We start from the raw sequence: 24,478 nt of genomic DNA, 5'->3' as shown, positions 1-24,478 counted from the left end.
CTATCATGACAAAGAGTTAGACAATCTGTTTCAAGTCACTTGTGACGATATTCACGATTATCCCGGAGGTGGAAATTCACCACAATCAATTTATTGTGACTGTTTTTTAAACCGTTTCGCAATCAAATCTGATATCGTCACATCCGTAGCTGTAACGGACCACAGTTGATCTACGGATCCTCCCCACGGTTCGGCACACATGTGAACCGCGTATTACGCAGTTTAACCATCAGAGTGTGAAATTAAGAATCAGAAAATAATTGACTACTTTCAAGTCCCCGATCCGTGATAATAGCAGGACAGCTAGTAACGTCGGCAGTACCGAAGCTAACAGCTAACGTCCATTGACCTACATATGATGTGTCCAAGGTCTGCTCAGTGAAAGTGTGTACTGGTCGAAGGTACATAAAAAAGTTATCATGATGTGTTAAAATGTTATCTTGTAAAATGTAGTTTTTGGCTAGAAAGAAAGCTACTACAGGGAACTTTCATGTAGTGTTGATTTCGTCGGTCTCTTTGGACAGAAGCGGGAGCGGTTCTGAGCACTAGGGTCTGGCGGTCTGCCCTGCTCAGCACTGGTTCTGGTTCTCCTGTGCCTCCCTTCCCTCCGGTGGGCCCAGCAACACGTGGTGTCTGTCTGGGTCTGTCCGCAGTGGGCTGGTCGCTGTTGGATGCCCGGTTTGAGTCTGAGCTAAAACAGTTTCTGTTAAACTTGCATTATTTCATCTTGTTTCCGAGCAGAATCTGACCCGGTGGCACCGATGACATTAAGCGTTCAGATAAACTATATATAGTTTGGTCTCCTTTGCTTATGTAGGTCATATAGAGGCATCATATTAGATTGAGTTGTATAAAATAGATATTAGAGAGGGAATTATCACGTGTTTAACTTTCTAACACTAGCTCTAAGCAGCTTGTCATTTTTTTGTCAATAAAAATACAGTCTTTTATTTCCTTATTATTTGAACTGTATGTTTTTATGCAAAACAAAAACATGACAGATGACTATAACAAAGTAAACAATCTGCAATCCGTATTGGCTGCCTTAAAAAACGTGACCAGGGCATCTGTAGATGGTATATTTGCTCCGTTGTATTTCCTTTCTTATATATGATCCAAAAAGTGACTCAAATTATGAATAGACCGACTGAGCTGCACATGTTGAAGACAGTAGCAGCTATGATCCAAGGCCTCTCACTTCCAGGGCTTGTGATTACAGCTGGTTTATCTAATAACAGGCCAGGCACAAACCAAATACATTATGGCAGAGGTCTTCAACAGGGGGTCCGCGGAGGTACTGCAGGGGGTCCGCGAAATTTTTGGTTGATTAGACAATTTAAAAAAATATATATTTTTTTTTTCTCTAAACATCAATGTGTCCATTATTTTAATAGTTCAGTATTGTATGCAAGATAACAGGTGTGTTTATAAATGGCAGTGGCACGGCCCCCCTACTCACTGTACCTTGCACATGTTTAAAATAACAACATGAATATATGAACCTGTGTATTATTTGCATAGCTTAGTATTGAATGCACAATAAAGAGGTGTGTTTATACATGGCACTAGGCCCAGTTTAATATAAAACACAATTTTATACAATATATATAGTCGGGGGTCCCTGCTCCATCTCTCTATCAGTTTGGGGGTCCTTGGCCTGAAAAACGTTGAAGACCCCTGCATTATGGTGTACAGCTAGCGAGGTAGGCTCTTCAACAGGGTCTGTAGGGCATGCAGAGAGTTAACACAGAGAAGTGCAAAAATAACAATAGGATTGTCAAAAGCGACTGCCTTTGTACAGCTTTAAAAAAAGAAAAAAAAGAAGTGAGCATTAAAACCAGAGGAAAGACTGGCACAGTACACGCTTCTCATGCCGGATTCCTGATATCATCAAATGCATCCACAGGTCAGTGCACAGGACACCCTGTGCCATCAGATGTGACAGAAATACTTGTAGCGGCTGGTGGAAGTCAGCACTCCCTGTGCGATAAGCCGAGCCAGCGGAGGAGGAGAGGAGAGGCGTTCTGAGAACGTTGTCACACCCACGCAGAGCAAATCAAAGTGCAATGTGAAGGAAGAGAGAGAAAAGAAGCGTTGATGAATTTTTAGTGTGGGTGCGTGTTTGCTAATCAGCGATGCAGCAGAGGTGTATTCTCACTCAGATCAGTCTGGACTTGAGGAACATATAAGAGTACACGGACGGTTTTACTGCTGTTTTTAAAGGAATGTTTGTCACATGGACACCGTTGAATTTATTGCTGGTTCAATAAATCAAGTGAATATGCTGGTAACTGATGTTAGTTAGGACACAGACTATAGCCTGGTCTGCAATAGAGTGCTGCAGGGATGACGGGTTTCTGTAGGCTGACCCCAGAAGGTAGCATCCTACTGGTTCCATTCATTGTTTTGATAAGATTTTGGATTATTGCAGAAAATGAGCTCTGTGGCAAACAAACGTTTATGATACTTGCACGTTTGTTCAGCAAGATAATCTTCACAAGTGAAGACCACTTTTATCATGTTTGTTTGAAGCGTGAAGGCAATGGGCAGAAGTAAAGAGAGGTATGTCGCAAAACAAAACTTTGAAATCTCTTCAGCTTGTGTTAAACACAGACTTTATTTCAGGCATCCGAACAAAAACAACCTATTGACTTCCACACAAAGGGGAACCGGAAGCGCAAAAAAAAATGCTGACTCATTTTTGTTTTTTTTGGGACTCATTCCTGCAGCGCTCTGTGGAGAACCCACAGCTCCAGCTTGGCTAGCCTGTGCCCGAGGACAAGCTGTTATGCGTTGTTGACCGGTGTGGTATAAATAAACAGGTAAGAGCTTCCCGGGCCTATACGAGGCGCGGCCGCGAGGAGGGCTGTAAGCTGAGGTACGAGCCTTAAGAACGGATTAGGTAAAGCTTCTATTAGCAAGGGCTTCCAGATTCAGGGGCTGTTTACTTAAAAGCCTCATCACTCTGAAGCTGCTCCAGAATGAACGAAGCAGACTCTGGGGGGGGGGGGGGGGGGGGACACAATGGGCACGAGATAACCAGGCCCACGAAGCGTTTCGAGCGACAACCCCGCGGGTCAAATTGACGAGCGTTAATTGGCCATGCTGGACGGTAATAGCTGGTCTCATAGCCCCCCCCCCCCCCAATCATCACAATGATAATGAATTCTATGTAGGTTTGCATGTACAATCAAGGCTGGACCAGTCTGCTCAAACACAGATACAAATGAACCTCTGGCAGCCGGCATCACTCACTCCAAACACCGTGCGGTGGCAGAGAACGACGGAGACGCCGATGTGAGGTTGGTTTTTTTCCACCAAACGACCCAATGAAGAAGAGGGGGGGTTTTGTTAAACATATGCCGCCATCCGCCCCGAGACCGGCTTCTTATTAGAAGAACTGCATGGCCTAATTGGCATGAATGTTTGATGAACTCCTCAAAACCGGCAGACACACATCAGGGCCGCCTCTGCCCGACACGTCTGGCGTGACAACAAAGAGCTGAAGAAAACAAAAGACACCCCTGTCCTCCACCCGGCCCACCGGGATAGTGTTTGGGGACAGCTGATACGAGCAGGGCCCGGGATATGTTCGCCCATTGTTTTCTAAACCAACACAATAGAGGGAGGATTGAATTACAAAGATACAGCCGGGTGGAGATGAATGGAGCGGACTGTGGCTGGATGAATCATGAAGTCCACTTCAGATTGCTCTAATTATCAGTGAATGTATTACACCTCGGGCAAAGCTACAGAGCCAGGCCTCGGGGGTTTGTTCCTCATCGCTCGTCAGCCTTCCCCTCTGGCCTGCTCTTTGATTTGATTTCAAACACGGAGCATCAGGTTTAATGCGGTTCGATTTGTAACAAAAGTTCATGTGAATCTTTTGTCACATCAGGCAACGGTGATGTCAAAATGGAGCCCAGCTAAGTATTGTCTTGAGTGAGAAAAATGGGTAAAAAAGCAACTAAAAACAAGTGATTGAGGCACCGGGTCGGCTGCAATACTCTGCAGCAAGTGAGCTTAACTGTTGACTTACACAACCAGAGCAGCATTAGTCTTTAGGTAGCCTACCAGTTAAACCCTCTTACAGCCACCAGTTACACTAGAAACATCACTGCCACTAAAGTGCAACAACTATTATGGATTTTGAGGAGTCCGCAATTTCCAACCGTGCACCCATAGTGATATTTTGCCCTTGAAGCTTGCATTATTTTCATGCATTTTTTATGCATATTTTTACAACCATCAACAACGTATGACGTTGTAATACGGCGACAATTAGCGGTTTTGGGGTCGCAGAGCTGTCTACATTTCGTCTGTCTCTTCCCTGTCACGTTGCTCCTATTCTCTCTCTCTCCACCATGTGGCTGGCCATGTTGGGAACATCACTGGGGAGATTCTTTCCACAATTAACTCACCCTCTCCCCCACTGGCTCACACTTCAGCATTCCACAGTCCCCTGGAAGGACACTCCCAGTGCCCTTGCAGACGGACGGGGGATGTACAGTGGGCTGCGTTGGCATTAAGCGAGCGGTGGCGGGCTTGGTTCTCTCTCCCGGGAGCTACCTCAGACTTGGCGCTGCCTGTCCCGTCCCGGGGCAGACACAACAAACTGTGTCCCGCATGTCCAACGAGCCGGGACAACCTCAGCGTGGAGGAATCCATTTTGTCAAAAAAAGCTCTGTCGGTAACCCGAGCAGACCATGGGTGTTCCACGTTCTTGTGAATTAAGAATTCATCCATCCTAAATGTCAAAGAGGTTGGGCCCCGACGCAGGATGACTTCTCGCCCTTGATTTCCACTATGTGGAGGTGTATTACCTATATTAGTGGACTTATTTATGAAGTACTATCCTCAGCAATTATTGGAAAAAGATGCCCCGATTCACTCCCATTTCTGAGCATCCCCTGGTAAAAAGGAACAGTTTAGAAGCTCCACTAGATATGACTATGATGGATAATTACTCTATACAACGTGACAGTTCTTTGTGTCGTAGCACTATATGCTGTAACAACACATCCTTAGCCACACGCCATCTTCGACAGGAAGGGGTTTGGGACTAAATGATCCCCAAAGCCACAGGTGGTTTTTCAAATCACGCGTTAGCTTTCTAGTCAAATCATTCAGAAATGCGAGTAACATTTGAAGCACTCACCTTTCACCAGCCGCTCCGTGGTGGACTGTTTCTCCGGTTTGTCTTTGTCCTTATCCTTCCCTGACATCTTCGCTTCGGCTGAGGACTACTTTCGGGATCAGATCTTGAGGGGCTCTGCTGCCAGCTGGCCCGGAGACGAGCTAGCACCTCCGCCTGGTGGCCGCCCGCTCCGTCCTGACTGGCGGTGGTGGTCGGAGGCTCTAACGTACCGGTACAGATTAGCTCGCGAACGGAGCTCGAGCTCTTGTTGTGGGTCGACTGGCTAATTACCTAGCTAGTTTGCGGCAACATTAATGCTAGCGAGTAATTACGGGACAAAGTAGTAATTCTGACACAAAAACACTGGAGCAATGTAATACACATGAAAGAACAGAGGCGAGCGTTTGCTGTGTAATAGTTGTCTAGTCCAAATAATACCTGGAGGGAGGCTGCCGCTGTCACATAATCCGATTTAGTTACTCTTTTCTTCAGCTAGTTAGCCAGCTAACATCTTAACGTGTCGGCAAAGACAGCGACGGAAAACTGGCGTTTCATCTTCTACGTGCGGGCCGGTTATTGCAGAAAACAAACAGCCTCCCGTTAAGTCGGTTAAACGTTACTTGGTGTAGATAAACAGCGAGAGTCCCTCCAAGATGCAGACAGCGTCTTCAGTGTATCCTCCCCCTCAGATTAAACTCTAATCTGACAGCAGTGAGGAGACTTCCTACAACATGGTGGAGCCGATGTCACGTGACTATGGAAATGTAACGCGTGCTTCAGGGTGGGTCCCAAAATACAAACCTTTTCTGGTGAGGTGACCTGCTTTTAGTCTTTGCTTCTCGGATCATAAAAAGGGGCAAACGCCTCGAGATACTGCTGCAGTGCCGCTAAAGCGTCAACGCATGCGGTGTGTCCAATGCGCCCATAGTGCCTTAAAACAGAGATCATGTTTGTACGTTTAGCTTTTATTCTTTGAATTGCTATTTTCCCTTCCTGTATTTCTGATCTTTAATACGGCCGATGGGTACCCGATTAGGGTAATAAAACAAGTCACGATTACATACAGTGATTATACACAGTGTTAAACATGCGGGAGTCAGAGACACGCGTTCAGTCGCAGAAGGTGTAGTTGTGTAACGTTTCAGGAGTTTTCCTGATTTCGCCCAAATGTATCTGAAAGTTTTATTGAATAAACACACAAAACCATCATGTTCAACTCCACCAATTCAATTCAATTGTGAGCTGAAAACAAAGACAAGATATTTTGCAAGTGATTCTACGCCACACAAGAAACGCCCACTCACACGAGAGCCCGCTTTTAGTGATTTAGTACCGTTAATATTGGATACAAATAGAGTAGAGAAGCATTATGTAGATATATTTTCATGAAACATTATGTGTCTCAGCACTGTACATCCTGGCACCATTACACTGGATTAAACCCCTCATTCATTATCTCCCCAGGAACACTAGATGGCTATCTCGCTTCATTTTCAAACAACTATTGCTCAGTGCAAAACCGCAGCCTACTCTTTACGAGACATGTAACCGCATGAGCCAACCTAGTGACATTAAAGGGAAAAGTCAGATGTGCAATAATAAAACAACTACATAAAAGCAGATACAAAAATCTGAGATTTATTGAACTTGAAAATAGCATTAAATTCCACTGAAACATTCATGATAAGTAAATACCTACAACATTACACTGAAAATATCACCAACCACATATAAAACCATGGATAGAGGCTCAGTTTGAACGTAAAGAGCAGCTCAACAGCTACACCAACAAACAAGGTGTTAGAGGAGTCATCAGACTGGACTAAGATCAAGGCCATGCACAAACTAATTATACATTGTTAGTTGTTTCTTTTAGAAATGCTGGTTCGTCGCGATTTTGATGTTTTAGCTTCAGCCATTTCTGTACTTCTGTGTGCTTCGTTCGTCCTGCGGTCTACTTCTCGTCATCACCGAGATGCGACACGAAACATTTCAGAGCCCTGTTAATTCACCAATTAAGAAAAAAACAAAACAATAGAAGCGACTGTGTGTCAGTGTGTCGCTCTGTCTCGGTGTTTCTGCTTCTCGTTGGGGAAGCAATGCCCGACAGTCAGAAGCCGCCTCTTCCTACCATCTGGGTGAACATGAAATCGGCAGCAGGAGGAGGAGAGGACCAACTGCTCTGCTGGCTGGGAGGGGGAGGGGGGGGGCTAACCTCAACAGCTGAGCATAGAGAAACAGGCCCGGGTTAGTCAGCAGGACGCCATCGACGTCACTTCAAGTGTAGGCACTCGTGGCTCTTAAACAGTGCACAGCGACAGCGGTTGGGAGGAGAGAAATAAATAAAATGGTTCCTCCAAAACCTGGTTGACCTTTCGAGTCCCTCCGGAAGTAAAATCTTCCTTGCATATTTACAAAAGGAGTGTTTGAGCTCGACTTCACAAATGGATATGTTGGGGAACGGTTTCACGGTTTACTTGCATAAAAAGAAAGAAAGAAAGGTTGAACACGGAGTGGAAGTCTTTGGTGCTCAAGTGTGAAACTCAAAAGAGCGGTTGCCGTAGTCTCCTGGTCTCCGATCGAGGAGGATTAAAGACAAAGGCCATTATTAAAAACCAAAAGGGAGTGTTTCATTACGACGGGAATCCACAGAGGAACAACACACGTCAGAAGTGTACTGTATGGCTATACAAGAAAAATAAATCCTTCATTTCAGGCAACGGGGCCTCGTCATTCGTTACAAAAGTTCAGCCACTAATCCTCTCCTTCAACTCCCTTTTTTCTTCCACCGAGACGGCCCGAGCGCGACAGTCAGCCATCTTGGGACCGAGCAGGTCTGGACTCTCTCTTGATGACGCGTCCGCATATTGGAAAAGTGACGCGCCAACCACAGCCCTTCTTTTTACACACACGAGTTAATCAGTCTATCATTAAAATAACTATTAGCACTATGTATCGTAAAACAGACGCCGACACTCAAATACCTCCATGTACCTTTGTGAATTTTTCAGATTTGAAAAATAAAAGTCACAGCGTGGATGCAGTTTTCGCCTGAATGTGTTCTGGGATAACTGCACAGTAATTAGGGTCTCTCTTAGCTTGCATATACATTACCAGTAAGTTAGTATGCCTGCAGGTGGAAATGACTTATCAAACCCTTTTTTTTTTTATGACTTTACAGTTCCATAAAAGCTTGAGGAATCACTTTTGAAGGGAGGCGAGTGACGGGTGGGCACCGGCAGGAGACAGAGAGAGTCCCAGCTCAGAGACAGCCTGCGTCGGGCCCAGCTAAAGCGAGGACCGATCTCGTCTTCTTTTTGTTTTGTTTGTTGGGAGCGTTAACGGGAGCGAGAGGTGAGAGCGGATCCACAGAGATTATCGGAGATTCAGCTGAACATGACCAGACCGGCCAGCGCGGGTCTGCCCTCTTGCGTTGTGATTGGTCGTATTCCAAGAAAGGCAGACGTCGTAGGAAAAATAAATCATTCTCAGAGGAGTTCCAGTAGTGTAAAGTCTGCGACACGCACTCCTCTTGGAGCGGCAACTGCCTTTATCCATCTACTGCATGATGAAGCCAGGCTGCGGGGCCATACGGGGCGGGGGCCGCTGAGGCACAGCCGGTGGGTACTGAGAGAGGAAGTGGTTTGGGTAGCCGGAAGGGACGTTGGGGAAGGGTTGGCCCGTCCTGGGAGGAATCGGCGGGTACGGCGATGCCGAGTAGAAGGCTGAGGGAGGCTGGGGGGCGGCGGTCGCAGCCGGATTTAGAACCGGGGCCGGCTGGGACGGTGGGAGTGGGGGTTTCCTCCTGGGCTGGGCGACGGGGGAGGAGCCGCTGCCGGCCTCACTGAGGAGGGACGAGGTGGAGGAGGGTTTTGCCGCTGCCGACACATCCTGAGATCGGGAGTTGGGGACGTACGCCTGGGGGAGCCGGTGACCGTTTAGCACCATCTCCTGCAGCTTCTCGATCTTCACCCGTCTCAAGTGGGCCAGCTTTCTGTTGCTCTGGTAGCTGTCGATGAAGGAATCCAGGGTCATGTCGCCATCCAGGAAGGAGTCAGCCATGTTCTGTTGGCAGAAGTAAAGAGATGTGTAACAGTTTTAGGGAGAGAGAATGGAGACATCCCTTTTCACTTGATACGTATAGTTAAAAGAAATAAAGATAAAAGCAGTGCTACACATGCAATGTTGATCTGAGGCAAGATTTAAACCGGGAACATTAACGCTGCGCACCGTGTGACCCATCACCACAACAATGATCTCCAGCGGCAAAAGAAAGAAAAATACAAAACATCCTCACGGTGAGGTCAAGGTGCCGCATTGTCCCAGGAGTGGACATAGGGGAAAGCTTCCCAGGATGCACCGGGGGTGCAAAGGATTCACAGAGTCTCATTTGATGCATCCTCAGTAGTGTTGTTGTTGTTCTTCACATGGCGTTCTAAAAAACATTTCGACTGTTTGTTTCTACACTTGTTGCCGTAGAATTATTATCACACGAGAATTAGTGATTCTACCTTGAGTGACCCGGTGTGTGCAATCAATCAATATATCGCTTCTGCAAATCCTGCTGGTTCGGCCAATATGATGCTAGTCCCTTGGCTGACCTACCAATAGCGTGTGGTGGTAAACTTCAGCATTCGAATGTTAATAAATGACATCACGAAATTGTATAAAAATAAAGGAGTATTACCCCCCCCCCTTACTATCTTCAGCTCCGTAACTATTTATTTATTTTTTAAACCTAAAATAGCCTTAATGTGCAGTCGTGGACAGGTCACTATTGCAGGTATAAAAACTGACCTCTAAGTTAGTCAGTCATTCTGCTGTTTGGATTTGAACAATGACGCGTTTGTAGGGCATCAGCAGGTATATGAATTACTGACGTCAGTCACCGAGGGACACATGAAGTCATCCACTGTGAGCGGTGCAACGCTTACCTCCGTCTCCTCCTCTATTTTGGCTCCCTCCGCCTGCAGCAGGGCCAGCAAGACGTCCAGGGAGGAGCTTCCTGACTTGTGGTCTGTTAAATAAGACAGAGGAACGGCACAAATGTCATTATTCTGACGGACCCCAAGCTGAGCAGCACTTAACACATATTGAACAGATGTAAAACCAGATGGTGACACAATGACTACGATTTGGCCTGCAACTTTTCAACGGTTAGTATTAAAACTAAAGGATTTTCTTTTTATGTGGGTCCAGGGGAATCCATCCATATAAAGGTACGCCCATTTGCATCCAAATCTGTTTTTTCTCTACTCGTGTAAAATTTGGGGGGAGATCTCTGGACCAAACCGGAAAAAAAGTTACTTTGGCACATTTTTGATGTTGCATTCCGTTTAGCTTCAGCTGGGCCATCAAAGTTTGTTCAAATGTTGTGGGAAGGGCTTATACTACACACAAAAAGTATTTTCTCCTCAACGCTTTTGTGCCATGTGATGTCTGTGAGTGGCGATGACCAATTTGGTGCCTTTTGGCCAAAAGGTGGCGCTGTAGCAGCATCATCTATCCTGCTGCACTGGTCACTTTTAATGCTCACTGAATGAGACACTTTCAAAAGAAAAACTTCATTGTGATTATGCATTAACACAATGAACAGAGTTATTTCACTGTTTTGATAGCTTTTGTGACGAAAGCCCTTTTGTCTGTGAAACAGAGCTGCAACAACATCTTTAACATAACAATACAACAATTCATCACCTCTTTCAACACACTCCAGTCACAAGAGACTGGTGTAGCGTTTACACAGATGCAGTCTCGATGAAGTGTGATCAACGGCTCAATTAATGAAATATTTTTGCCAAGCAACCCCCCCCACAAAATAATCCCTCCGTAACTTAAACTGAAATGAACTGAATAATACTAATAATGGGCCTGTCGCAACAAAGCTGAGGCAGGATATGTAAAATGTGGCCATCTCGGTCCTGTGACGAACAGCCACAACGCCTCTCTGTTTGCTGTGGACTTGCAAAGCCCCACAGAGTCAACAGAAACTGGCGTGGTGTCTCTAAAGGAGGGAGTCTGTTTTGTTTTGGTTCCTAAGCAGTGCTGAACGTTAACACCGACTAGGGCGGGTATCACATACGCACAATTAAGACCAATGGCACTGGGTACAGAACTGTCAACTCACCATCAGTCCACCAAGCCTAGACACGATAGAGTGGATCTCTAACTCCAGCAGAGACGACAGTCTAACCTGATGTGCCACCATCGACTCCCCTCTATGTGGGGCCACCTGAACCCTTTTTTCATACGCGTGTGGCGGCTGGGCTTGACTCCGTTTGACTCGGCGTGTAAACCCAGCCCAGGACAGGATTTGCATCTCACTTACAACAGGGCTACCTAGTTGAAGGTGTAACCATGGCTGCGACTGGCAGTCAAAGGAGCAGCTGTAAACACATTTTATTTCCTATATTCCTCACAATAAGAGTCTCCTCTTATTTTGTTATTTAAAAGCTTTCATTATGAAGCAGCAAAAAAACAGGAAATGTTCATCAGCAGCAACTTAACGCCACTCCTACGCAGCTGAAAGCAAACATGAGGGTAAAACAAAACGGATATCTGAAAGTAACAGTGACTAGTAAAAAATAGACAGAGGTCAGTGAGGTCATTAAGTGTTGTTGCAGCTGGCTGGTTAGCTAGGTAGCGCGAGAGTGAGGCGCTCCAACAGAGGTTCTGTTAGACCCAGAGCTACCACTGTCTGGCTCATTTGCTATAACCACTGTAACAAGATAGCTAACGAGCCAGCTGTATGCTAGTTAGCTAGCTCGCTAACTCCACCATGCTTTAGTGCTGCGCTGGTTACAGAAAATTAGCCAATCAAAGTGGTCACTCACCGAGCCGTGGCGGTGTGCTTTCCTACACTGATGACAGTGTGGATGAGGAACAAAGTTGTTCAATTTGACTCATTCGCTCTGGCTCGTTTGTCGTTACTGCTAAAGCTCACCTCAGTGAGTCAGGGACTTGCTGTAAGTCAAACGGACGCCGCTCTGACATCCTGCTACGATTATTTGAATGCGAATGACCCGTTTCCTCGTATTCTATTTCTACAGTGAGCGTTCTAAAATGCTCACAATTACAATGCCAACATTGTTTTAGCAGTTATAATGTAATATAATTGATGTTGTAAAATACCACTCAAAACCACTAATGTCAACGTAATGGTGACATGCTTAAAGTTACTGTGAGGAACTTTTAACTGGTTATGCAACAGTAAATTGATTACTGATGGCTCTATAACACCTACACAAGTAAGCAAGACCATCAGCGGAGAACAATGGCTATTTCTAAACAGTTATTCCTAATGCTCGTCATTGGTGCCACAGAGTGCAGTAAAATGAGTTTTCTAAAGGGACTCTGGTGTTCGGAAACACTACCACTTTCATCCACAGGGACCGCCAAAATCAACATAACATTTTAATTCTTTGTGGTAGCTTTAATTTGAATTTCTAATATGTTTCATGGTTCATTAAGTGTTAATAATGCTAAATGAGTGCTGGCGGTTAAGTGTGTGAAAGGCAGAGGACAATAAGAAAGCCATATGTTAGCAAAAAAGACTGGCCAAGCTACCTCCACACTTTCTTCAAGAGCGGTATTTGCTTTTGAGTACAACAATGAAGTAGCGCTGCAGTTAAAATGTCACGACTTTATCATCTCAGTGTGTCACCTTTGACTTGAGCAATAACATCGACTGGCTCCTTCAAGAAGGGAAAATGGGAAATAAGAGCTTAGAGGTAGCTCATTCACATTTTTATCAGTACGGACTAAAGATCCGGTGATAACTCTGGTAAAATTATCTAATTTTAATGATCTAGCTTTGCAATAAACATCTGCCCTGAAGATGTGGTGCGTGACAACTACACACAAGGAGTATTAGGGGGCGCCAGACCCATTTCCTGCTCCAAGTTTCCTGTATATTTCCAGTGAATATTATCTCTTTCTCTGATAGAAGGCCAGAAAGTAACAATATAACTAAACCTCAAGTGATTTCACTACGTCGCTACTCCAACACTCTTGCAGTTTAACAAGGTTTAATTAAATAACTAGCTAAATGCCTGAATTACATAACAAGCTTGTCAAACCGGCTGCAGTTCGCCCTGTAACGTTTAGCACGTCAGAGTCCATAAGAACAAGATCCCTGATAATGAAAGACTGCATCACACAGAACAGAAACAGTGAGCGGCAAAGCACTAATGATTAACGTTTCACAAGGAGCAGCTCGGCCACTTTTCTTGTTTCATGTGTCAGCAGGCTGACCTGTGAGAGGCAAACGTGAAAAAGATCTTATGCAACGTTGTATAGTTTCCGCCCTGGATGGCCATGACGAATCATGAGCCGAGAAAAATAGTTTTGAGGGATTCCACAAACAAACAACCATTAGCAAGACCGAGATTTCTTGTCAAATTGCCATATTAACTGATGATTAAAAAAATGTATCTGCGCTAGATGCCCCAAAGAAAACCAACTCATGTTGGTGTGCCAAATTTCACTGGCATATTTTGATTGAGGGGAAAAAAGTTCCAAGGCGTAACGAGGCTCCAGCAGCATTCCCCTCACAAAGTTGCGATTCTCTGGCCGAGCGGCGAGCCCCGCCGGGAGACCACGACACAAAGTCTGGGCCTGGAGATCATGAGACAGCTATTTAGTAAATGAATCCACATCGACCTTTGCTGTCATTCTCTCTCTCTCCCGCCCTCCCACCTTCCTTGCCTGCCGGCCCCCGTCATCCACCACCCACCACTCCCTCCCGCTCACTGTGGCTGTTTTACACCAGCTCGCCTGACATCACAAAAGGCCCCACTGTGGGCCGTGGATGCTGGATGGTTGTGGTGATGGGGCTGCCCCTGCCTCCTTCTGGCCTCTGGAGTCCAATGGACAGTGAAGGGTAAGGCAGAAGCCACACATTTCCTGGGAGAAAAAGGTTAGGGAGGGCAGTGGTGCTGGGGTAACTGCATGCAAAAAAAACCCAGCAAGTTACTGTAGGTTGGATCCTTCATCTGGGTCAAACGGCTCCATTTCTCTCGGCTGCGAGCGTCGCGGTCCTTCCCCAGCTGCTCTGCACAGAAAACCCACAACTAGGACGGCTGGTGCATGAGAGGCGGGGCGAAGGAGGGGGGGGGGGGGGCACCGGGTAACCTACATTTGACAAAAGCCATCGCTTTCTGACAACGCACTGCTGCATCGGTGTGTTGAGTCCTGTATGAGGAGGGGCTTTGGATGTTGCGCCGCTTCAGGTCGTGAAGCAAAGACTGTCTCGTTTAACGCCTCGAAGGCTTAAGGGAAAGGTCAACGAGCAAAACGTATGCTACTTCCCAGTGCAAACACTCGAATAGCCGATATTTAAATCATCAGGTAAGAGTTGGAAAAACAAATGCACTAATAGCTGAATGGTTATTTTCCTTCCTCCGGTCATGTGAATGAGACCGAGGGTTGGGAGGGGGGGCTGAAGGAAACGCTAGCGTGCTTTCTTCATGGGCCCCATAATGCAGAAGATGGCCGGGAGATCCAGGTAGCTTCTATACCAGGCATGGGTAAACTACGGCCCGCAGGCCATATGCGGCCTGTTGGGCTTTTTAATCCGGCCCGTTAAATATTAGTACAGAATTGTCCAAACTATAATAGAGACTAGGGCTGGGCGGTATACCGGTTTTAATTTCCCGTATGATATAAATTCTTCACACACCATCATACCGGCGCACAGCCGAAACAACTGCTGTCTGTCTTCAACAGGTAGTTAAATGTATTGTTCGCACTGAAAGCTCTGCAGCCGGAGCTAGTTCTCTTAAGTGTATTGAGAGGGAACCCTAGTCATGGTCATAACACAACAATTAACAACCCACAACTAACGCTCTTTAACAGAGCAAAACACCACGACACAACAGTCTGTGACACAAACAATTTGTAACACTAATAATTGTACATTTATAAAATTTCACCGCCGAACTGCATGCTGGGTACAGCTCGCTCGCGAGCGTGCTAGCACAACAGTCTGCTAACAGCTGGGAGAGGCTCCGTGGCTCCAGTTACGTTGCATTAAAGAACAGAACAGAGCGATGCAGGATGAACAAAGACAGACCGGAGATGCACCGATAGAGTTTGACACATATGCAACGCTGATTACCGTGTAATATGTGTGGTATTTGTTATAAATGTACGTTGGTACATATAAGCTGTACTTGGAGGGGCTTAGGACCCAGGGGAATGTAGGTGAAGGAAACAAGAAGAGACGGAAGACACGCCACACAAACAGCTGTCAGCTCGTCACGATCCTGCAGACCAGTGATTCTCAACTGGTGGTTCGTCGCGGACCCGTTTTCAGTGGGTCGCGGGACTTTGCTTTATGCAGCGGAGTTATTCACGCTCCTTTCCAGCATTTATGGCACTTGTACAGCGGTGCAGGAAAAACACCGACCAATGCGTTGTAAATCAGGTCACGTGATGCAGTTTAGCCAATAAAATAAAGGTATTCTGATACGTTTCCTGACGCCAGTGAGATGTACCCACACAGGGGGGAGAGACAAGGAAAGACATTACAGAGCAGAACTCTAATAATGTTAGATGTGAAAGTCAAAATATCTGTATGATCCCTTCAAAAAAAGCAAGTTCCTAAAAAGACCACAGACATTCACTGATGAACACCTGAGATCGGTTCTGAGACTTGCCACAACCAAACTGACACCAAACGTTGATGCACTGACAAAAAAGGGTGACCACCAACACTGTACCCACTGAAATTAAATGTTAAAAGTTCTCTTTACTTTTTGGGTCATGGCTTTTACTTGTAATCTATATTAGTTCACACAAACACTCCATTCATCTGCTACTGGCCCGGCTGTCAAATTTTAAAACTCAATGTGGCCCCTGAGCCAAAAAGTTTGCCCACCACTGTTCTATACTCATGCACCACTGCAACGTATCGTCATAAAACAGTTTGTATGATATCTTATGGAAAGTTACTCCTCATTTTTCCTGCGTTTTCCTACGAAAGCCAGCAACTCATGTCAATTTCCGCTTGTTACATGCAAACGGCCTTTTAATGGACGGAGATCTCAATTTTGATGTGGTGTCATAATTGAACTCAATGTTTCTCCAAAAAAAAAAAAATAAATAAAAAAAAAAAACTGGAACTTTATACCAAAAAGGCTGCAGACCCCTGTTACACATACTGGAAGCAGGCTTTTCAGAGTCTGCATGCCTCGCAGGGAAGAAGGCAAAGTCAAACTTTTATCAGCGTGGCAGAGCAGTCGGCATACTATTTTGAGCTGGCTGCTTGGCAACCGCTGCATGCGTCACCAAGGTCACAAGAACTGTCCCTCCCTCTTCTTCACACACTAGGAGGTACTGTGAAGGTGCGCCTATTAAGGGTTCTTACAGCCCTACAAGCGCTTATGAGATCTTGCAGCGGAGGTGCAAATCAGATCTGGAAACTGCTCAACCCCCAAACAGTGAGTTCAATCGCAGAAACGCGACAGCTGGGCTTCTGGTGGGGAAAAAAGGGAAGCTTACGGCGTCTGACGGGAAACACGAGAGACCGGAGAAACCGGTCTGTTCAGTGTGTGTTCATGCAGAAGAACAAACAAAAAAACATAACAGCACAGCTTCCTATGAGGATGACTGAGGTTAACTCTAAAACTAGAGGCAGATCATTTAAGTGACCTGAAAGTGGTGAAGTTGCACCGTATTTACATCCCAGAACCCTCGTCACACCTCTCCCTCTGTCCCCGGGTTGCCAGTTCGTATCTCAGCAGTCACTATCAAATAATCAAAAGAATAATCCTTTTTAGGTTTCAGCGACTGTTCCGTTTCCTGATTAAGACACCGAAGAACTGTAAATGATTTGATTTCATTCCATGTCTGAATAAATGTGGACGTGTGCTGACATTGTCTTCCATCTTTGAAAATATTCGGACTTAAAAATATGAGTTTTGGTAAAATAGATATTTATCACAATGTATTGCAGTACAAAAAATATGTTGAGACCGGAGTTGGTCTTGATTTCCGGTTTAGCCAGTCCGGTAAACGAGCTCAAACCAGTTTGATTTTGTGCAAACAGGCTGAACCTGTGCCGATGGCGCCTAAATCAGACTTGTGTTGCATTATAAATAAGCAATATAACAACTATTAACATCATATTCCTAATGAACTAACGGAGCCACTAGCTGTGATATAGTACCCTGCTGTGCTCTGTTTTCTAGCGGCGGCGTGATGGAGAGTACGTTTCAGTGGAGGTGGAACTTGTTTCTTTACAGGGCTTGCAAAGGCAATAAAGTAGTCTATGACTGAGGTATGAGTTTACAGTTAGTTACCTCCTCTGTGTTGTGGAGGTTGGTTTATGACGTTATGCTGGTAACACTCCTCGCCTTTGTGCTTCTTCACAGTTAATTTTGTTCACACGTCCTCTGGCATTTTAGAGTATCTCGCAACAAACAAAACGCCTTAGTGCGTGCGTCTACACACACACACACACACACACACACACACACACACACACACACACACACACACACACACACACACACACACACACACACACACACACACACACACACACACACACACACACACACACACACACACACACACACTATATAGTATATAGTCGAGGATCGAACCGTTGACCTCGCAGTTGCCAGACAACCCTCTTAACCCAGTGAGCCACGGTCGCCCCAAAATATGTATATAATAGATTGAGCATACCGGTCCAGTGTGGGGGGTGTGAGCAAATGAACGGCGCTCGGAGCTGCAAAGCTTCCCTGTAATATCAATCGTGTTTGAACCCAACGCTAGCAGAGACCTACATTTAAAGTAAAATGTATATATTGTGTATATTGTGTCAGATTTCCTGTCTGAAGCTTGTCGTTTGAAGCCGCATGCATTTTGTCTATGTATCGGTTTTCCAATGACTTCATGAACAAGAGTGCTGAAATTTGGTAAGGGCTGGAAAACATTAAAGATTCAAGCCGCTGTGAGGAACTAATCAATAGCTTTCTTTTCCTTCTCTCTCTTTCATGCGACAGCTGTACTGCTGCTGTACCTAGGGTGGATTTGCGGAGCTGGTAGGACTCGAAGCTGTCCTGGAGACAGTTGTAGCGCTTGGTGAGCTCCTCCTTCTTGTGATCCAGTCTGGGCTGCAGGGCCAGGTTTTGCTCCGCCAGGGTCCGGTTGCTGACCAGCGTCGTCTCCTTGCTCTGCTGGACTTCCTGCATCTACAAGGGAGACGACAAAAACAACACCATGTGAGAAAAATATGCAAAGCTAGTAGTATTTGTTTTTCTTTCATGCTGGATTTAAACTGAACCCGGGTGAGGGGAAGACGTCCTTCTCTGCAAATAATATTGATTCATTGCTAAGAAACATCCGAGAAATAAAAAAGAAAGTTATTGTAGTGAATATTAATCATCGCACTGAATCCGCCAGGTTTTTCACACAGCTCCCATGAGCCTCTTCCCATATTTTTAGAAAGACAAACCGGGAGGACAAATGTGTCATCGAGCTGCTCAAAATCAGCAGCCTCTCTTTACGACGAGAAGAGGAAACTTGAGTCTTAATTTTGCAGCATTATACAATGAGGGGCCAGAGGGAACAGACAACCGCAATGGCTGCCCCGTTACTAAACAATGAACAGACCATCCGACTTGTTACAGCAGGAAAACCACAGGTGTATCCAATAATAATCATGGCTGCATTTCATTCAGGCGTGCAGGTAAAGAACTACAGCAGTGAAATGCCTGGAAAAGCCTCTGCCACTCACCGCCGGCTGCTCCTCAATAAAATCAAATATGAACACAAACACAATTAAGGCTGCAACTAACGATTTGTTTCATTATCGATTCATCTTTAAAATGTCAAAAAAGAAAATGTGTAAAATTGCCAGTTTGCAGAGAACTTCAAATGTCATGTTTTATTAAACCTAAAAGGTGTTCACTTTGGCATTATTTACAATTAGGCGGAAACCTCCAGGTCTGAAAGTGAAGCCGATGCAGAAGTGCCTTAAAGCTGCATTCTCTCTAGTGTCCACCAGGGGGCGACTCCTCTGGTTGTATAGAAGTCTATGAGAAAATTACTACTTCTCTCTTGATTTATTACCTCAGTAAACATTGTAAACATGAGTTTATGGTCTCAATCTCTAGTTTCAAGTATTCTTCAATACAGCATGATGTTCATTTAGTACATTATGGTCCATTTAGAGTCAAACAGACCATAAAGCAGGGGATGCTTTAGGGCGGGGCTACACGGTGATTGACAGGTCTCTACCACAGCGTTGTCCAGTCTGAAACTAGTCCGTGTAACAAGTATTGTAACAAGTATTTTGTTCAGCATTCAGTTGAACTCAGCTCCACACTCTCATTTCACTTCTGGTTGCAAAAAACAAAGATGGCGACGGCCAAAAAGACGAACTCGAGCCTTCAAAACGGCAGTCAACAAACCAACGGGTGACGTCACGGTGATTACGTCCACTTCTTATATACAGTTTATTAGTGGTGTAACGGACCACTGTTGATCCGCGATCCATACGGATCCCCTCTCGGTTCATCACGCATGTGAACCGTGGATTAATGACATCAGTGTGAAATAAAGTTTTATTGACGATCGTTATCCGCCAATATTCAGTAAAATATGAATCAGGACATCTGTATTTATGCTTTTCTAGTCGCTGATCTCTGATAATGTTACATTGTAAACAACCAATTATTGTTTTACGTAATCATGTGTTCACATGTAATCTGTAAAATGTAGTGTTGGTGAGAAACTTGAATAAATCCAGCAGTTTGAAGGAGATGTTTTCACAGCAACATAAATAGATATTAGAGATGACGTATAACCTGTTTACATGAACTATCAACAGATTATAATACATCAATAAAACTACTTATGACAATTTTTATTTTATTTAATAAGATAGAATTTTTTATTTACATATTCGAATTATGCGTTTTTATGAAGAAAAAAACAATACATTTCTATGACAAAGTAAAAGGATAACTTCAAATTTTTGGTTTGCACTGACTTGAGCGGTTCAAATGATTCTGGATCCTTCTAGACCAGCTGTTTCATCAAACAACAATATGGATCATCAATGATCAGCAAAACAACATGATCAGGGATCTCTAAAAGTTTTATTTGCTCCTTTTTTTCCTTTTGTGCTGATCCGATCCGAACCCGTTGCACCACTACTGTCTATGTATACAACAGAGAAGCAACAAATCCTGCCACTTAAGAAGCAGGAAGCTGAGAACGTGTAGCTTGTAAAAAAGAAAAACAATGTCTCCTGCTACTTCTCAAATGACTCATTTCACACATCCAGCCAACATGTTATATGTGCAAATATAACCAGGATTGGGCAGCGAGAACATGTAGGAAAACTCCAAAAATACCCAGCAGAAGGGTTTCTAAAAGGGACCGAGCAGGTCTTGTTTGGCGGTTGGACTGACAGAAAACAACAGTTCATGCAGGGAACGCGGCTAAATGTGCCCATTACACCGCTGCACTATCGTATCCCGAGGTGACCGGCCTCCCTTTCAGAAAGAGCCGATTCACTCATTCGCTGTGGCCCGCGGGAGAAGCAGACCTTTAAATAGCATCCATACTGCAGGCTTGTTCTATCAAACCGAGCACGTGGGGGGGGTGAATGCTCCACTCCCTCCGTAAAAAAAAGGCTGAAATATAGGAAATGTAGGTTAAGAGCTCGTCTGGATGGACCACAGACCTGAATTTTGGCGAGCTGGTGGAACAGCTCAACCACAAAGACTCGGGTCGCCGTAGTAATACACCTCTAAAATTAGAAGCACATTTTGCTTCAGCAATTCTTATGATCAAACTCATTTCAGTTTCACTTCCTCCTTCCTTTCTCTTGTGTGACCACTAGTTAAAAGCCACATGAAATCTCACAGGATGTCGTTACATAAGTGTGAAACAGGATGAGTCTGACACCAAGCTTTGGCTCCAGAACTCTGACCTACAAACGTGAATGATGTTCTGTGGAGTCCCCACTCTTGGCCAAAACCATCAAATTTGCTACTAGAAAAGTATAGAAATATTAGTATTAGAGTTGGACTGATAACAGCTTACTGCAGATGTGTCGGTATTAGGGCTGGGCGATGCGTTAAAAATGTCAATCTCAGCCCAACAACTGCCGATTGATGATTTGTTTGCGCCAATAAATTTGCGAAATAGAACAACAAACATCGCCTGAAACAAAAAAGTTAACCAGCGACGTACTCAGCCATTCGCCGAATCGTCCAACTCTAAATCGGTAGATATGCAACAAGAGATTGCACAACAGAAATGCCAACCTGGCTTCGGCGTCATTCAGAAAGTGTTTCCATCACATACTTTGTCACCCAGAGAGCACTCGCGAGTTGATGTTACATGTAAAATGTCCCGCTCAGTGTGCATCTTGCTCCAAAATCCAACGGATCCCATCAAGATTTATGATATATGTATGTTATAATAAATAACTATCAGCTGACATATGGTGATCATATCATTTTGAATTCCTACGTATCTATATCAGCATGAGCCTCTAAAGAACCCATTAAAACAGCCGCTCATCGAGGCACTTATTTAAACTGCTGCGATCACGCTCTGGATTAGCAAAGCCCCCCAAACATAAGAAGCGAGAGATGATCCTCGGCTTAATCTCAACTCGCTTCAAAATGCAACGTAAAGTGGAAAGCTTAAAACGAGCCGTAAACATCGTGCGTTTGACGTCGGAGAACTGGGTCACCTGCAAATCGAGATCATGCTGGCTTTCAACGCAGTGGACGCTCACAGGGTGTCGCTGGAGAGATCCAACAATTTTTTTAAATATGTGCTGCTGCCTGAGCAAAGAAACAACTACTATTACACACGCATGTTGCCTTCTTGGGTATAAAAAGCGACGCACGGCATCTACAGGTACGACAAATTCAAGTTCAACTCACGTGAAAACAGGATCCACTGAATCTAAACAAATTCACGACAGAAGGATTTTGCATTATTCAAAAGGGCGACGCATGCTGCCTTCAGTGCAATTTTTTTGCAAAACGGGGAGATTATGTCCTCCAGCGGAGCATGCGTCTGTACACCTCTGGCAAGAAGGGTACGTGTCTGCATACTCCAGCTGTGTAGTTCTCAGCACTCTCTGGTTTCACTCCACGTCCCATGACACCGCCTTTTGTTCCCGTACAGTTACAAAGAGAGGACTTCCCCCGGGCCGCTCCACCTCTGGCATGTCTTCACTTGTCTGCTTCATCTCTCCAGTAGAGTCTCATGACTTAACTCAAGTCAACAACTGCGGCATCCTTTGAGGTACACGAGTCTCCTCCCTCTAAGTAAGCTACGGGGAACTGCAAAAAAAAAAAAAAGAAACCACTGGGGACACAAGGGGTGTGGATCACAACAACAGAGCTGGCAACACGAAAAGGCCCAGTTCACTGCACAACGTGCGTCCAAATGGAGAAATATAACTTGTGTGTGTTCTTTCGTGCTTTTTGTGAGGTGAAATGGATCCAAAAGCACTTGAGCTGACGTACAGCAGCTTTAGTTTCTCACGTTTGAGAAGAGCGGCTTTTGTTTTTTGTTTTTTTTAAATCAGGTATTAGCCAGAAGGAAAACACAGCGCCATGACAATGGGCAAGAAGTCCCATTTCCTGACTATGTTTCTAATTATCGATTACTAAAAATAAAGTGTTCACACACACTACAGTGACAATGAGCACAGTGGGAAAAAGTCCCCCAACACCGGGGATCTGCCGGGAGCTGATTCAGCCCCACACTGCTGGAACTGACTATTTTGGAAACAGAGTGGGAAATAATCTGGAGGGCAAATCCTGTATAAAAAAAAGAAGGGGGAAATAAAATGAAAAAACCTTTCCAGGAGCTATGGTTTATTATCGGTGTGTGTGTGGAAACACTGAGGCTTATCATCAGACTGGTGAAATGATAAGACTGCAAAGCAGGTACACCTTCATTGGAAAGTGCTGACTCCTTGTGCTGCTGGATCGAGGCCACAAAGAAAAAGAAACGGCCCAACGAACTCTGAAAGTGTCAATTAATGGTGCTTTTGCTAACTGCCTCACGTGCCTTCGTCGTGTGAAACCACTTTAGACATATTCTGAATGAACAAAGTAATCTGGTGAATTCGGCATAGCTTTATTCAACGACACGGCAACTAATAGCTAAGAACATCTCTGTTGTTGTGTTAGGACTAGTCATTGTTCCGGCGTCCACCGAGCTCAGTCGTGTTGTAGATGCGGCTGTTCAGTCATGTGCTCCTCGGTATCGGTCTACCTGCGCCGTCACTCAGAAATTGGCAGTTTCGTGAGAGGAGTTTGGCGCGACGACCTGTCTGACAAGTGTGAGGAAGCTAGGCCATAGCTTCAATACTTACTGAGAATGACTCAGCCTTCATTAAAAAGTCTTCTTGTCCACATACTACTGAACGTAAACGAGCTTCGACACGTCGTAAACTGGTCCCCTCTGAGGGTTCAACTTGAGACAATGCTCCGCTCCCAAGGTTAACGACTTGTGCCTCATTTTGTTTTCCAGAACAATGAAGTTCAGTTGACAACACATATTAGTGATAAGAATCCTCAACGTGATTCGAAGCAGCCATTACTGAACGTAGGAGACGCTGTGAAAGCACAACAAAGGGTTGAGGGGAAAGAAAGAAAAAAACAGTGACCGAGAAAAGGGAGTCAGTAGCTAACGCTGGACTACAAAGCCGATCGCTTCACGTACCTCGTCCATCTCCTGGACCATTTGTGTGAGTTTTTCGTCGTCCTCTAGAATTTCGTTGAGTTGAGTCATCGAGTAGGCGCTGAACTTGTTGTTAAAACTCGACATTGTAGCTCTGGTTGTGTGCTTCTCTCCGCCTGAGATCCTCTTCTCGCTGCTCAGATTGTGACAGCTGACTGAGCTTCTCTTACAGGAAGTAGAGTCAGGCCCAGTGCTGCCTTCACGTGCTGTCGGACATATGGCGTCCACCGGTAAACCTCACAACGAGCGTCGATTGCGGAAAAAAAAATCACGGTGTATCTAAATATTTTACCAAATTCGACCGTGTCAGCTAATTAAGATTATAATGACATAAATAAAACATACCAATCTTTTTTTAATAATTCGAATATTATTTAAAGATATAATAAATATCTTATTTGTAAATTAAAGTCATCACAGAGGAGACATTAAATGCAGCATTTGGTATTATTAGGGCCCGAGCACCGACAACGTCGGGCCGCGAGATCCCAATTGAAACTGAAGGAATTACTATTATTATTTGTCTGTCCACGGAATCGCCTTTTTGGGGACTTTATCATATCCCGAAACTCCCCATATTTGGCTAGCATATCAGGATTGCGGTAA

The 24,478-nt window shown here is 44.9% G+C and overlaps 2 protein-coding genes across 9 annotated transcripts in view; both read right to left on the bottom strand.

The window, feature by feature from the left end:
* The window catches only part of ppp3cca (protein phosphatase 3, catalytic subunit, gamma isozyme, a), a 29,567-nt gene extending 23,731 nt beyond the window's left edge, over positions 1–5,836 (bottom strand). For 7 of the 8 annotated variants that reach the window (XR_012947630.1, XR_012947629.1, XR_012947631.1 and 4 more), the window contains exon 1: positions 5,159–5,836. Coding sequence is in view for 5 of the 8 variants with exons in the window: in XM_076078138.1 (XP_075934253.1) it covers positions 5,159–5,225 (67 nt within the window). In the remaining 3 variants the exon portion in view is untranslated. Of the gene's footprint in view, positions 1–4,586; positions 5,056–5,158 lie in introns of those variants that run through there. The other variant, XM_076078141.1, reaches the window with a different exon arrangement.
* Positions 5,837–6,759: 923 nt separating this feature from the next.
* vps37ba (VPS37B subunit of ESCRT-I a) lies at positions 6,760–24,047 on the bottom strand. Its single transcript, XM_076078131.1, has 4 exons — positions 23,855–24,047; positions 18,168–18,339; positions 10,072–10,154; positions 6,760–9,202 (listed from the first exon to the last, which is right to left on the bottom strand). Exons 1-4 carry the CDS (start codon positions 23,957–23,959, stop codon positions 8,696–8,698), a joined length of 867 nt encoding a protein of 288 aa, XP_075934246.1. The 5' UTR covers positions 23,960–24,047; the 3' UTR covers positions 6,760–8,695.
* Between the last annotated feature and the right edge of the window lie 431 nt (positions 24,048–24,478).

Source organism: Anarhichas minor, unplaced genomic scaffold, assembly GCF_050575085.1.
Source record: "Anarhichas minor isolate MPS153535 unplaced genomic scaffold, ASM5057508v1 ptg000063l, whole genome shotgun sequence".
Lineage (NCBI taxonomy): Eukaryota > Metazoa > Chordata > Actinopteri > Perciformes > Anarhichadidae > Anarhichas > Anarhichas minor.
This window is presented reverse-complemented; position numbering and strand designations above follow the sequence as displayed.